Source organism: Canis lupus, chromosome 14 (genome assembly GCF_003254725.2).
Source record: "Canis lupus dingo isolate Sandy chromosome 14, ASM325472v2, whole genome shotgun sequence".
NCBI lineage: Eukaryota > Metazoa > Chordata > Mammalia > Carnivora > Canidae > Canis > Canis lupus.
The window spans coordinates 42692194-42706898 of NC_064256.1; the positions used below are offsets into that span (position 1 = coordinate 42692194).

The 14705-nt window shown below is 39.6% G+C and overlaps 1 protein-coding gene across 6 annotated transcripts in view; it reads left to right on the plus strand.

The window, feature by feature from the left end:
- The window catches only part of PLEKHA8 (pleckstrin homology domain containing A8), a 58148-nt gene that overhangs the window by 15185 nt on the left and 28258 nt on the right, over nt 1–14705 (plus strand). For 3 of the 6 annotated variants that reach the window (XM_025464509.3, XM_025464507.3, XM_025464508.3), the window contains exons 2-6: nt 6006–6122; nt 7141–7296; nt 9157–9281; nt 12618–12776; nt 13787–13827. In XM_025464509.3, the coding sequence (XP_025320294.1) occupies nt 6006–6122; nt 7141–7296; nt 9157–9281; nt 12618–12776; nt 13787–13827 (598 nt within the window). Of the gene's footprint in view, nt 1–2611; nt 2634–4720; nt 4875–6005; nt 6123–7140; nt 7297–9156; nt 9282–12617; nt 12777–13786; nt 13828–14705 lie in introns of those variants that run through there. The other 3 variants (XM_025464505.3, XM_035698347.2, XM_025464506.3) reach the window with 2 other exon arrangements.

Genomic DNA, 14705 nt, shown 5'->3' on the forward strand with positions numbered 1-14705 from the left:
CCACTGTGTTTTTTTTTTCCCCAGATACACATGAAACATTCACTAAGATCAACCATGTTCTGGGCCGTAATAGAAACCCTACCCAATTGAAAAGAATGCCTTTGTCTGTCTGTAACAGAAATAAACTATAAAGCAATGACGGAAAGATATGGGAAATCCTCAAATATTAGGAAATTAAGCAGTATACTTGTGAGTAACCCAGGGGTCAAAGAGGAAGTCTCCCAAGAAAATTGGAAAATATGTTCAACCTAAAATGAAAACACAGCAGTGGTTGGCCAAGGGTAAAGTGTGGGAAGAGGGCTTAACTACAAAGGGGCAAAACAAGGGAATTTTGAGGGGAGAATAATGGAATTTTTCTGTATCTTTATTATGATAGTTGTTAGAAGATTATGTACTTATCAAAGCCCAGAACTGTTAACCAAAGAAGAAATTCAATTGCATGTAAATTTTAAAATATTTTTAAGAATTTAAATGTCAAGGTGTCTGGCTGACATAGCCAGTAGAACACGGGACTCGATCTCAGGATTGTGAGTTGGAGCCCCATGATGGGGGTAGAGATTACTTAAAAATCTTGGGTGTGGGGGCTAGAATTTAAGTGTCCTTTTAATGGAGTACCCTTGTTTTTAGTCAAATGTTTGGATGAGTTACTAGTCACAAGGCTGCTGAGTAAAAAAGGGAAACTACAGTATTTTTTAGACATAGGTATGACTCACAAGTAATCACTCTTTGGGTTGGATCTTTTTTTTTTTTTTTTTTTTAAGATTTTATTTATTTATTCATGAGAGAGAGAGGCAGGCAGAGACACAGGCAGAGGGAGAAGCAGGGAGCCTGACGCGCGACTCCATCCCTGGTCTCCAGGATCAGACCCTGGGCTGAAGTTGGCGCTAAACCGCTGAGCCACCCGGGCTGCCCTGGTTTGGATCTTTAAAGGATTTAGACCATCTCTTGAAATTCTGGTTTAAAAATGGTAGTTGTGAAATAAAAAAGGAAGAAAATAAAATATAAATTTTTTAAATAAAATATAAATTAATAAGAGCTATGCTATTTTAGATCCACATATATGTACATTTTTTCCAAGAAAATTATGCTTATTGAAAAAATACATACTGTTCAACAATTAGCTGAAAAAAGTGAATTTTGCAAACAGTTGCTGTCAATTAAATATAGAAAGACATTGCACTGAGAAAAGAACAAGCTGAATGATCTTCAAATCTTTAATTTCTTTGAATGTTTTATAATTTTCAGAGTTTAAGTTTTATATTTATTTTGTTGAATCTGTTCCTAAGTATCTTATTCTCTTTGATGTTGTTATAAAAGAAACTGTCTCCTTAATTTCATTTTCAGTTCATTGCAACTGTATAGAAATGCATTGGATATCTGGAGAGTGGTCTTCTGTCTTTCAACCTTGCCAAACTTAGTAATTCTAACAGTCTTTTTTATTGGGCTCCTTAGGTTTTTGTTTTATTTTGTTTTGAAATACACAAGAGGGTGTCTGCAAATAAAGGTAGATTGGCTTCCTCCTTTCCAATCTGGATACCTTTTATTTCATTTTGTACCCCTAATTGCCCTGAGTAGAACCTCCAATAAAATGTTGAATAGAAGTGGCAAGAGGAAGCATCCTTATGTTGTCTCAGGGGAAAAGCATCCAGTCTTTTGTCATTAAGTATATTAGTTGTGGGTTGTTGTTGGTTTGGTTTTTTGTGGCTTTTTTGTGTGTGCGCATTTATCAGAGGTTCCCTTATATTCCCAGTTGGTTGAGAATTTTTACACCAAAGGGTGTTAGATTTTGTCAAGTGCTTTTGCTTTTCCTACAGTTAGCAAAGTTGATCATGTGATACTTCATTAATCTTTTATTTAGGGAAAAAACCTAACTCAGACATTAAGTTAAAAAAAATATATATGTATAATTATTGCCTCACCTTTTTTTAGCCCACTTAACTGTAAAGTTCAGTGGGTATCTTATCGAGGGCTATAACATGGTCTCATTGTGGTGTTAAAAACTGTCATCTTGGGCAGCCCAGGTGGCTCAGCGGTTTAGTGCCACCTTCAGCCCAGGGCGTGATCCTGGGACTCGAGTCCCATGTCGGGCTCCCTGCATGGAGCCTGCTTCTCGCTCTGCCTGTGTCTCTGCCTCTCTCTCTGTGTGTCTCTCGTGAATAAATAAATAAAATCTTAAACACACACACACACACACACACACACAACTGTCATCTAGATTTTCTTCCTTTCCCTGCCTCCCTGAAGTCCTCCCACACCCATTCCGTTTATGTGTGAATCATGTTTAGGTCCCGTGTGATGGCAGAATGACTGCTGGCAGCTCCAGGCAAACGTCTTCCAGTCCAAAGAAAAAAGAGTTTCCATTTCTTTCCACCTTTCTCCAGACCCAGCAACAGTCCCAAGATCATCTTTAGTTGGGTCACTTGCCTGTTGTGAAGTGTATCCTTGAGGACAGGGGATGTGAAGCTCCATTTAAGCCTGAATCACATGCCCTCCCGGAGCTGGTCAGCCCCACCCAACTACATGGAAAGAGTATGGAGATTTTCAGTAACAGAAATGTAGAGGATGGATGTCAGGTTACCAAAAATAAATGTCCACTGCACCTTCTGTGGTGAAATATTCCAGAATAATGCAAAGTATGTGAAATTGGTATTTAAGTAGTTTTATTTCCCTACCCCATCCCTGGCAGGGGTAGCTTATATAAGCTAAAACTTTTCTCTACTCACACCACATTCCATCTCCAATAGAGAAGAGCCAAGAAAAGAGTGGGGGTTGGACAGGAAGATTAATGATAATCTAATGGAGCAGGGACTGGTTACACCCACAGTTTTCATCTGCTCTTTTGTTTCCTTGAATATTTTATCATTTCCAAGTGTGTTATTAAGGGCTCTCTAGAAAAATAGACCCAATAGTATACAGAACTCTATATGTATTACATATATATGTGTGTGTGTGTGTGTGTTTGTATATATAACATATGAAGGGATTTATTATAAGAATTGGCTTATGCAGTTAGGGAGACTGAGAAGTCCATGATCTTTTTTTTTTTTTTTTAAGATTTTATTTATTTATTCATAGAGACACAGAGAGAGAGGGGGGCAGAGGCACAGGCAGAGGGAAAAGCAGGCTCCATGCAGGGAGCCTGACGCAGGACTCAATCCAGGGTCCCCAGGATCACACCCCGGGCTGCAGGTGGCGCTAAACCACTGTGCCACCGGGGCTGCCCAAGTCCATGATCTTCTATTGGTAAACTGGAGAACCAGGAAAGCTGATGATGCAGTTTGGTCTGAGTTCAAAGGCCTAAGAATTGGAGAGATAGATGGTGTAAATACTGTGCCTGGGTCTGAGCACCAGTGTTCTAAACCTAGAGAAGATGGATGTCTCCCTCTGAGAGAATAAATTCTCTATTCCTCTGCCTTTTGTTCTACTGAGGGCCTCAGGAGATTGGGTGAGCTCACTTGTAATGGTGAGGGCAGTCTTAATTCAAATGCTAATCTCTGTCAGAGACACCCTCACAGACATACCTAGAAATAGCATTTTACTTGCTATCTGGGCATCGCTTAGCCCATCAAGTTGATACATAAAATTCAGTATCACATTAGTCACGGTAACTGCAGATTAATTTATTTTTTTTGTTTTGTTTTGCAGATTAATTTAAAACAAGAAATGGATTAATGCCCTCTTCATTCTTGCCTCTTTTCTCATAGTTATTTCTGTGCTGTATCTGAGCTTCTGAGGACTGGACATCATGAAAGAGCAGTGTGTTCCAGTCCCCTCTAGACTCTCCATTGCTCTGCCTATAAATTTCATCTAATGGGAATGAGACCTCTGTGGCCTCTTAATGTACCTTCTGAAAATCCAGTAACTTTATGGTTTAAAGAAAAGTTATTCTTGGTTATGATCTTTATAGTTACAAACTATAGGATAAAATAACAATGTATAGAACTTCCCTTAGTATATACTTCTAGGTAAATGTAGAACCTATTACAGGGAAAGTGGTGTTTCAGTTATTACAGTTTACCAGCTACTTTCAAAACTTAACTGCAGCTGTGCTTTGTGTGTGTGTTTGTGTGATGGGGGAGGTGTTTAACTTTTTTCAGATTACTATAAGATAAAGCTATTTAGGGCCACATTTTTTCAATTTGTAGATATTTTTTCACATTTCAACAACAAAACAGAAAGCATCTTAGAATCAGTACTGTGTCATTGCTTACCGGGCAGGTATTTTTTTTTTCTTGTGTTACCTAAAATAATGATATGTCTTAAAATTGATGGTGTGTGATGATTAATATTACGTGTCAGTTTGCCTGGGCCATGGGGTGCCTAGACATTTGGCCACACATCTTTCTGGGTGTATCTGTGAGGGTGTTTCTGGATTGACATTTGAATTGGTAGACTGAGTAAAGTAGATTGCCCTTCCCTAATATGAATCTTATCCAATCAATCAAAGACCTAAATAGAATAAAAAGACTAAGAAATAGGGAACTCCTCCTGCCTGCCTGAGCTGGAACATTGGTTTTTTCCTGCTTTCTGCCCCAGACTGAAGCACAGCTCTTCTTGGGTCTCCAGCGTCTTGGTTTGTGTGAATTAGGCATCAGACAGACCTCTGTATCTAAGCAGCCCCTAGGGCTCTCCTCAAAGCTCCTCCTGGCCTTCTCTCTGTCTGCCTCAACCACAGAAGAGTTTCATGAGAAAAATGTGTCCTTAAAGGGCTCTAGCATTTCAGAGATAGAAAAATATGTATCCAGCTGAGGACATTGACAAAACTTATGCAGAAATAGTTAGAGATGACATTTTAGAAAGAAGATTCAACTTAGGCAAAAGCCCAGAAGCAAGAATACAGAAAATAAGTTTGGTTTGTCTAGAATATAGATTGGGTAAGAGCACTAGATAAGATGTATATTTCAACCAAATATGGTTTGTCCCTGAAATTCTCCAAAGTAAAAGTAGTTTGCCTTTCAGTGTTTTTAAGATTATTTTATTTCCGTGGATCAATTTTAAGTAGTAAGTGAAAGTTCTCTTTATCTAGGGTTCATATGCCCCTGCACAGGCTTATTAGCACTCTGGAATGATCTTTGACATCAAAAGGGCTATAGCCAAGCCACAGAGGTCCGCAAGCACCTAGCTCTAGGGTACCCAAACAGACCAGGTTCAGCCTCTCGCTGCTGACAGAATCCAAAGACAGATGAGGGGTCGTGAAACAAAATAAGGTATTTCAGTGAGACCAACACCAAGAAGTTGGCAGACTAAAGTCTCAAAGACTGTCTCCAAAGTGCTCAAAATACTCCCAGATTTAGATAAGGAGAATGTGGGACAAAGGTCAGTGGGTACATGTGCTGGGCAGTAAAGGTCAGGCTCCTCACTGTCTTGGGGTCATTTGTGCAGGGTCTTGCAGAAGTCAGGGAGCGTTAAGGCTTGAGGGAGTTGTTTCACTTCCTATCAGGAGATCCTTTGGCTGTGATGTCTTTTGCCTGAGTTAAGAGATAAGCTAGAAAGAAGAACTTAATCACTTAGAAAGTACAGACAGAGGTCAAAATGGAGGTGGCTAAAGTCCTTTTTCAGAACAGTATAATCTTCTGCCTCATTTCTAAGTTTGGGATAATTTTTCTTAACCAGAGGAAAGAAGATCAGGTTTGTGATAATGTTCAGGAAACAATAATCTTTTACCTTAAAAAATTAAAAACCAAAAATCACTAGTACTATATGAAAGGAAAAGGGAATAAAAATCATTAGTCTTCCTCTTAACTAGAGAATCATCACTATGTCCCTGATCCTTACAGACTTCTTCTATACATTATGTGACTAAAAATATATGGCCCTGTGGGTGTTTGATTTTAGTTTTAAAAATGAGATCATGCATACAGTATTTACTAACCTACTTCTTTCCCTGGAATTTAAGCTCCTTGGAGCTGGGACCCAGCCGCCTTTGTCAGGTCCCATTCCTGTGTACTGGGAGACACCTCCCATGCGGGCAGTAATTGAGACCATGTTCTTGCTTCTATTTGCAGGTTGGCAGCCTAGATGGTTCCTACTCTGTGGGGGTATATTATCCTATTATGATTCTCCTGAAGATGCCTGGAAAGGTTGCAAAGGGAGTATCCAAATGGCGGTCTGTGAAATTCAAGGTAAGAAACCAAGAGATTTGCAGGTTTTCTTTTTCTTTCTGTCTCCCCCATAAAATTAAAAAAAAAAAAAAACACTGGCCTCTCTGTGCCTATCTCTGCTGTTCCTATGATACAAAGATATACATAGTGTTATGTCCCAAAAGAAAGCTTTGCAAATAAGACCTAAAGCTGCAACCAATTTTTACGAGGAGGTTGTTGAAGAGGTAGTCAAAATAAATGAGAACAGTGTGCTTCATCACACATTTAGTGCCCATTTTTTAGTCCCTTGCTCACCTGAAGCCAGGGCAACTATGTGCAAAGCTTATTTAAGTCTTTTTACTACAGCATCAAACACTTCTATGTTTAAATCAGGACACACACACACATACACCTTCTTATCACTACTGTATACTTAAAACAAGCAAACACATAAAGACTTGCAAATAGCTTTTACTTCTTAGTTTGGGAACATCTTAAGACATGCTGAGAAGATATGGCTCTGAAACAAGATTAGTAGAGAAACAGATTAGAAGGGTATTTTACAGCAGGGTAGGGGGTGAAGGAGAATGTAGTTTGCTTATTTCTTCTTCCAAAGATCTCAGAGGAAATTCTCACACTTTTGATATAACTTGTGAAGGACAGTAGAAAAGAAAAATATTGTGTTCTTGATTGCTTTCCAGTAAACCCAAGAAGATACAGAGGCATACCCTTGTTGGCATGCAAGCTTTTTTGGCCTCAGAGCAGCATACTTTACACACACAAGCCAAAAGAGAGATTCTGTCTCTATTCCAGTAAGGAGAATTGAGTGCTTCTTTTTTAGTCTTGGTGATACCTTGGAGCCAGCCAGGGTTTTTCTTCTTCATCAGCAGAGGCATTGAGGAAGAGATAAATAAACTAGGGAAGGTGGTAAGAGCTAGCATCCTCCCTTGGAAGAAGCCTTCAGTGACTGGCACCAGTTGAGCTCCAGAATTTGGGTGGAGTGGAGGCTACCCAGATTGCACTCTTCTAGGTTTCTAACCTCCCTCTGCCTTGCTCCCAGTTCATTCTGTAGATAACACACGCATGGACCTGATAATCCCTGGGGAGCAGTATTTCTACTTGAAGGCCAGAAGTGTGGCTGAGAGACAGCGGTGGCTGGTAGCCCTGGGGTCAGCCAAGGCTTGCCTGACAGATAGTAGGACCCAGAAGGAAAAAGGCAAGTATCAATTGTCCTCTGATCTCGGATCCTTGGGAATCACCCACTGACCTCTTTGGGTTCCCATATTTGTTATCTTGCCTCTGACCACCTAGGCAGCTTTTTGTGTCATTCGCATACCATATACCCCTGAAATTTCAAGGACAGTGTGTATTTAACTCCTCTCTTAGCATATCACAATAGAGCATGGGCTTTGAAGCCAGATACAACTGGATTCAAATTATGGCTTTGTAGATTACTGGCTTTTTGACCTTGGCATAAGTCATTTAATCTCTCTGATCCTCAGCTTCCTCATTTTTTTTTTTTTTGCTTCCTCATATTTTTAAAAAAGATAACAACCTACATTAGAAGGATTGCCATGAGTATTAGTAATGATATGAACCTGTTTAGTACCTAGTCTGGCACAAAGTTGACTTTTGGTAAAGAAGCCTTGGATCAGGGTATTTTCTCCAGTAACACCCCACCTTCCCCTCCCTTTCCCTGGGACGGATACCTAATTGTCAGGTTGCTACTGCTTAATGCTCATTAATTCAACATCATTAGGTCTCCTGAGAACCCTGGCATAACTTTCTATGCGGACTGGGGGAAGAGTGCCAGGGCTTACTGTCTGAGACCTAATGCCACCTTCCCAGCCCTTTACCCCATATGTACACCTGAAGAGATTAGTGGGAGACAGGGGCCTCTTTCTTATGACAAGTGTGGCAGATGTGTTTACCTCTTCAAGTAGACACAGGAAAATGGCCTCTTCCTTGGTTGTTTTTGTTTTTTTTTGTTTTTTTGTGTTTTTTTTAATTTTTTTTTTAAATTTATTTATGATAGTCACAGAGAGAGAGAGAGAGAGGCAGAGACACAGGCAGAGGGAGAAGCAGGCTCCATGCACCGGGAGCCCGACGTGGGATTTGATCCCGGGTCTCCAGGATCGTGCCCTGGGCCAAAGGCAGGCGCTAAACCGCTGCGCCATCCAGGGATCCCTTCCTTGGTTTTTTTGAATGCCAAATTGGGAGCATATTCTAGACATTGTCAGATCAAGTTATAATGTACAGCTTTTTTTTTTTTTTTTTTTTTTAATGTACAGCTTTTTCATGGGGGAAAAAAAAAACAAGTGATAATGAGCCCTCAGCGCCAGAGTAGCTGGAGCACTGTGCTAATAAGGGAGCAGCAGGTGCACAGAAGGGTGCTATTAGCCTTGATGGGTGGCATGCTGGATGAGTTCTTTGAGTTAACAAGCCATCTTATTAGTAATAATTGCACGTTACAGAACAGTTTCCCAGTTTTGAGTACTGTTAGCAGGTAGATCGCTATGACCCCATTTTATAGATAGGGAAAACTATGCAGCAAATGAAACCAAAACTCTGAACCCTTGATTGACTCTGTTCCCAGTTTTTTGTTGTTGTTTTTTTTTTTTTTTTTTTTTAAAGATTCTATCCATTTATTCATGAGAGTCTCAGACAGACGCAGAGACACAGGCAGAGGGAGAAGCAGGCTCCCCATAGGGAGCCTGATGCGGGACTCGAACCCTGGACTAGGGTCACACCCTGAGCTCAAGACAGATGCTCAACTGCTGAGCCTCCCGGGTGTCCCTCTGCTCTCAGTTTTGACATGAGGAGTTGAAAAGTATGCTGTATCCTTCTTCCTACACTGGCTATCATTCAGTATGTTGGCCAAGAAATAACATAGATTAAAAAGACTAGAAATCTCTTTTTGTTTTTCTTGCCCACATATCTTCATGTGTATCTTATCTATAACTCATACCATAAACATCTGACTTTAGATGTAGGTTATATATTGCACTCTATGGTATGCTAACCAGTGAATAGTTCCTTCATCCTGTAATTACGTTATCCTCATTTTGTTATTTAGAGTTTGCTGAAAACACTGAAAACTTGAAAACCAAAATGTCGGAACTAAGACTCTACTGTGACCTCCTTGTTCAGCAAGTAGATAAAACAAAAGAAGTAACCACAACTGGTGTGTCCAATTCTGAGGTAAAATATTTGTCTTAGCCACAGGAGAAGTAGCACCAGGTGTTGCTTACAGGTAATGCTTACTCTCACACAGTCCCTGACTATTTTAGCATTTACTATTTTTTGGAGGAGAAAGTTAACAAAATTCAATGAAGAGAAAAAGTGTGTGCATGTCAGCATATGGAAGCATATAGTTTTCCTTCATGGAATGAATTCAGGATTAATTAGTTGATAACATTTGGAACCTTTAACATTGGTGCTGATGTACTAAAATTTGTTTCTTCCCAGTTTGCATCACTTTGTAAATACAGCCTTACCTGTCTAGCACAGCTACTTCTAGAGGTGTGGCTACTAACATGCCAGCATCATGTCTATCAATAATGTGTATCTGTCATCTTTGATGAGACTGTAGTAAGATTTTATTATTTATTTATTTATTTTAAAGATTTTATTTATTTATTCATGAGAGACAAACAGAGAGAGAGGCAGAGACACAGGCAGAGGGAGAAGCAGGCTCCATGCAGGGAGTCTGATGTGGGACTTGATGCTGAGACTCCAGGATCACACCCTAATCTGAAGGCAGACGCCCAACCACTAAGCCACTCAGGCGTCCCTAATTTTTTTTTTTTTTTTTTTTAACTAAGCTCTACATCCAACATAGGGTTTGAACTCACCACCCCAAGATCAAGAGTTACACGCTCTATGGACCAAGTCAGCCAGGCACCTCTATGACAGAATTTTATTGGTGACATAGTAATTGTGCTTTAGTATAGGCTAGTTCTTTCAAAGATGGAGACAAGCCTTTTTTTCTGCCCATTATCAGTAAGGATTGCAATTTTTAATGTTAATTAATAAAGTAGTCATTCACTCGTCCTAAAACATATAATAAAAGGTCTATCTGGTGTTATGTATTAAATGGCTCACACTACCCAGAGAGAGCCTCTGGTCTATTAGAATAGCTATAATCTGATTAACAATGGCTAGTAAATGAAGAATCTACAGATCCTAGTTAATGGTTTTGGTAGAAGAACATTATACTATTAGTGGTATATGTACTTTCAGTTTTTCTAATAAGGGTGATTTAACTCGCTTTCATTCACTACCTTTTTGGCTGTCTTATTCATTCAGCAGTTGCCTGGGAGCAGGGAGGAGAGGGATACCAAAAAAACATTTCAGCCCTATTCTTGGGATTTTTAGGGTTCAGAGCAGTGATTCTCAGCCCAGAGCCTCTGGTTTTGCCCCTCAGGAGATGTTTGGCAGTGTTTGGAGACATATTTGTTTGTCACAGTTGGAGGAGTGCTACTGACATCTACTGTATGGAGGTTAGAATGCTACTTCTTGTCCTGCAGTGGGCAGGAGAGCTCTCCCACCTACTTCTCCCACTCCAAAAATTAGCCCCCCATGTTAGTCGTGCCAAGGTACAGAAGCCCTGGTCTAATGCAAAGGAAAAATGTGAACACAGCAATTTTTTTATCCAAGATGTTTAGAGTGCCTTGAGAATTTGCTAATGAAACTGTGGCTGTGCTATTGTGATTTATAATAAGAAATATATGTTTGGTCTCCATAAGAAATATGTTTAGCAGAGCTCCTGAAACCCTTGGAACTTCCTGTGATGAGAATGATAAAGTTGTCTCTTGTTATGTTAATGAGGTGACTTTAAGAAGGTGCCTAAGGATGGGAGGCTGGTTGACCCAGGACCCAACCATATGATTAGAGCCACCCAGCATCCACCCACCCTCATCTCCTGGGAAGGGAAGGAGGCTGAAGATTGAGTTTAATCCCAGCAGCAGATGATTTTGTCAGTCATGTCTGTGCAATGTAAGAACAGGGTTTGGAGAGCTCCTGAGAACAAATGGAGATTCAGGAAAAGTGGTGTGGTCAGAGAGCATGGAAGTCCTGAGTGGTTCCCAGATGCCTTGCCCTATACATCTGTTTCTGGGTTGTGTCCTTTTAGAATAAACTGGCAGTCTAGTAACTAGTAAAATGTTTCTCTGAGATCTTTGAGCAGCTCTAGCAAATAAATCAAAAGGAGGGGGTTAGAACCTCCAATCTGTAGCAGATCAGTCAGAAGCACAAATGACAACCTGGACTTGCCATTGGTGTCTGAAGTGAGGGATAGGAAGCTGCCCTGTGAGATTTGACACCAATTTGAGGTAGATAGGGTCAGAATTTAGTTGAATTTAGATCACCCAGCTGGTGTCAGAGAATTGCTTGGTGGTGTGGGGAAAACCCACATATAATTGTTGTCAGAATCATAGTAGTCCACAACCAGTAACATCACCTGCTAGCTTGTTAGAAATACAAAATTGATGAAAATAGAGAGGCCACTCTTAAATTAAGAGAAAAATTCAACTGAGTACATTTTAAAAATCTTACTGGCTTTATTCAGCAACTCATTTATCAGGCAACATCTCATCTGGCAGATAGAAAGGAGCTCTGAAAAGCCTTAAAAGGCTAGAGATTTTTATAGACCAAAGTGAGCAGGAACAAGGAAATTCTGCTGGGCATTTATTGATTGATTAAAACAGGGTTGCTCTCTTCATGTGGAGTGAAGAGAAGTCATGGAGCTGGATCAGGTAACTTGTGCCAATTTGTTGACCTAGGCCTGCCTTTTCTGGGACAATGAGGCATAGAAATTGAAGTTTTTGGTTTTGGTGTGAGGATTAGCATGAGCGACTCCACCTTGGGCACAGTCTGGCTTCTTTTATACAATTAAGATGTGTTTATTGTACTCTCTAGTCAGGGTATGGCCTCAGTTTCCTGAACAACTTATTAATATCAGTATTCAGAGGAAAAACATCCTGAACAAGTAAAATAACTAGGGGTTAAAGTGATCAGATATTCAAAAGGATTCCAGTTGCTAAGAACTCTCAAACTCATCTGTACCAAAAGTCAAAAACCCTATCCTAAAAGCAAACAAAGAATGATTTATGGTTTCTAACGCTTCTATTCTAGAACCTCATTTTTACTCAGGCAATAGGAGACATTTTTCCATTGATTCCACTGGTCTTCAGTCCATGTGATTTCCTATTTCATGGCCTGCCACCCCTCATGGACTGGAAACTCCCTGAGGGCTCTGTGCCCAGCACCTGGCACAGTGCTAGCATATAATACTGTTCAACTGAAAGAAGTTGTCTCCAGCTGGAACAGTGTGGGGAGAGTGTGAAAGGTCAGATTGAGGCTTGTATAGGGTTAATAGATAAAGTGGACTCTTTCTTTTGTAAATGATGTACATATTTGTCCAGCAAAATAGGTGGGTACATTATTACTACATTGTGGATAAAAACCTCTAAGGACATTCCACTATTGAGCCTTTTCTTTGGCAAGGTAAAGAAGTCATCTACTCTTGTTTTGTAGGAAGGAATTGATGTGGGAACTCTGCTGAAATCAACCTGCAATACTTTTCTGAAGACTTTGGAAGAATGCATGCAGATCGCAAACGCAGCCTTCACCTCTGAACTACTCTATCGTACTCCCCCCGGCTCACCACAGCTGGCCATGCTCAAGTCCAGCAAGGTAAAAGCCAGTTCACGTTGGGGGCAGCAGGACATAATGAAAAGCTACAGAGTTAAGAAGTGATGTAGTGAGCCATATTATCCATCCCCCTTTCATGACTAGAGAGACATTTTTTAGTGGCCTTCCCTTTATGTCCACTTACATATTTCTGCCCTCGGTCCTCTGTATCCATTTACTTTTAGCAGTTTTACCACCTAAACCTGTCTCTGATATAGCTAGCCTCTTTTCTGCTTCCTTGTCCAGCGAGTCTTGCCAAGATTTGTGGTTGCCTTCTAACTGGTTACTTTCAGCCTAACCCTTCCAGACAGCAAATGGTATTTTATTCATGAAGTATAAACTGGACCACTTTACCTAAACCCCTCAGTGCCTCCCTCATTGCCAAAGGTTAAAGTCAGAACTTCTTAATCCATTCCCACACCCACAGTTTCTTTCTCTGTCCTTAGCTGGCTGAACATACTAACTGCCTATAGCTCCCCTGACATCTCTGCACCATTTCCCAGTGCCAAGAATGCTGTTCTCACTTATCTTCTCCTGATTAGCACTTCCCCATCCTTCAATATTTAATCTGTCCTTCCCTGAATCCCTAAGTTGGGCTATAGGAGCTCCTCCTCTATGCACACCCCTATTATAGCATTACTCTATATTAAAATTACCTTAAGTGTAGGAATCTTCATACATGCTGTTTATACTTTTAGTGTTTGAAACAATGCTGCATTATAATCTTTACTGAGCATAACTAATGAGAAAGCCAACCACCAAGGGTTTGGTTGTGATAATTAGATTCTTCAAAAAACCAGTCTTCCTTTTCCTTAGAAATGCGGGTACACTTATCTGAAAAAACACAAAGGACTGGTTGAGATCATTGACTCCCTTCTTTTGGGAGGGTCTAAAATTGTTCCTGTTGGGGCAGTTATGTTACAGTAATATTTACCACTTTTATATGTGATGAAATTCTAAATATGCTCTGTGAAGTTTAACATGAAGCTTTCATTTTTTTGCTTCTTTTAAAGATGAAACATCCTATTATACCGATTCATAATTCATTGGAAAGGTACAGTAACTCTTGGTTTTTCTTCTTTATAAAGATAAATAATTTTTTATTATCAATTTTTTAAAAAATAGGAATATTTTTATCATGATTCGAGATGATACCAGAAAGAAACAGTAACTGATTTTCCTCTTTGGGGTGAGCTTGAAGCAATGCAGACCTTTCATTTAGCACAGACTACCCAGGCAGATGTTTGCATTTTCCCTCAGGTATGGATGGATCTGCCCACCACATTTAGTGACTTTTCATCTGTCTAGTGTGCTGAGGGTTGGAACCTCCTCTCTTATGGAGAGGCATTGACTTAAATGTGCTTTTATCCAGAAAAGACAGTACTGTTTTGTTTTATTTAAAAATAAAAATCTTAAGTAGCCTTCCAGGTTGAAAACAAACAAATTTAATACCAAAATCTAAACTGTTTTCTTCCTCTAATTGCTCCTTCAATTTTAGAAAAAAGTACACATGTACATAGTTGTATTCCTATTATTTGGGGTCTTTATTCAGTTATTATTTTACATAAGCATTCCCGTATTTTGATGTACTCCATATATTTGTACTTTCAAATTATTATTTAACATTTCATCTCTTTGTATACTGTTGTTTGCTTTAGCACAAAGATTGTTCCAATTTCGTTAACATTTTTATCTTGTTCTAAATATTTCTACTAGAAAAAATTGTAGACTTTTTTCTCATGACATTTCCTTACTAAACACATTTTTAAGTATAGCCATGGGACTCGAACTTACAACTCTGAAATCAAGAGTCCTATGTTCCACCAATTGAGGTAGCCAGATGCTCCTAAACACCTACATTTTTAGTTGCTAAGTTGAAATATGACACTTCTTTAGAAAATAAATGCTTTTCCTGGAGTCACCATATAGTTT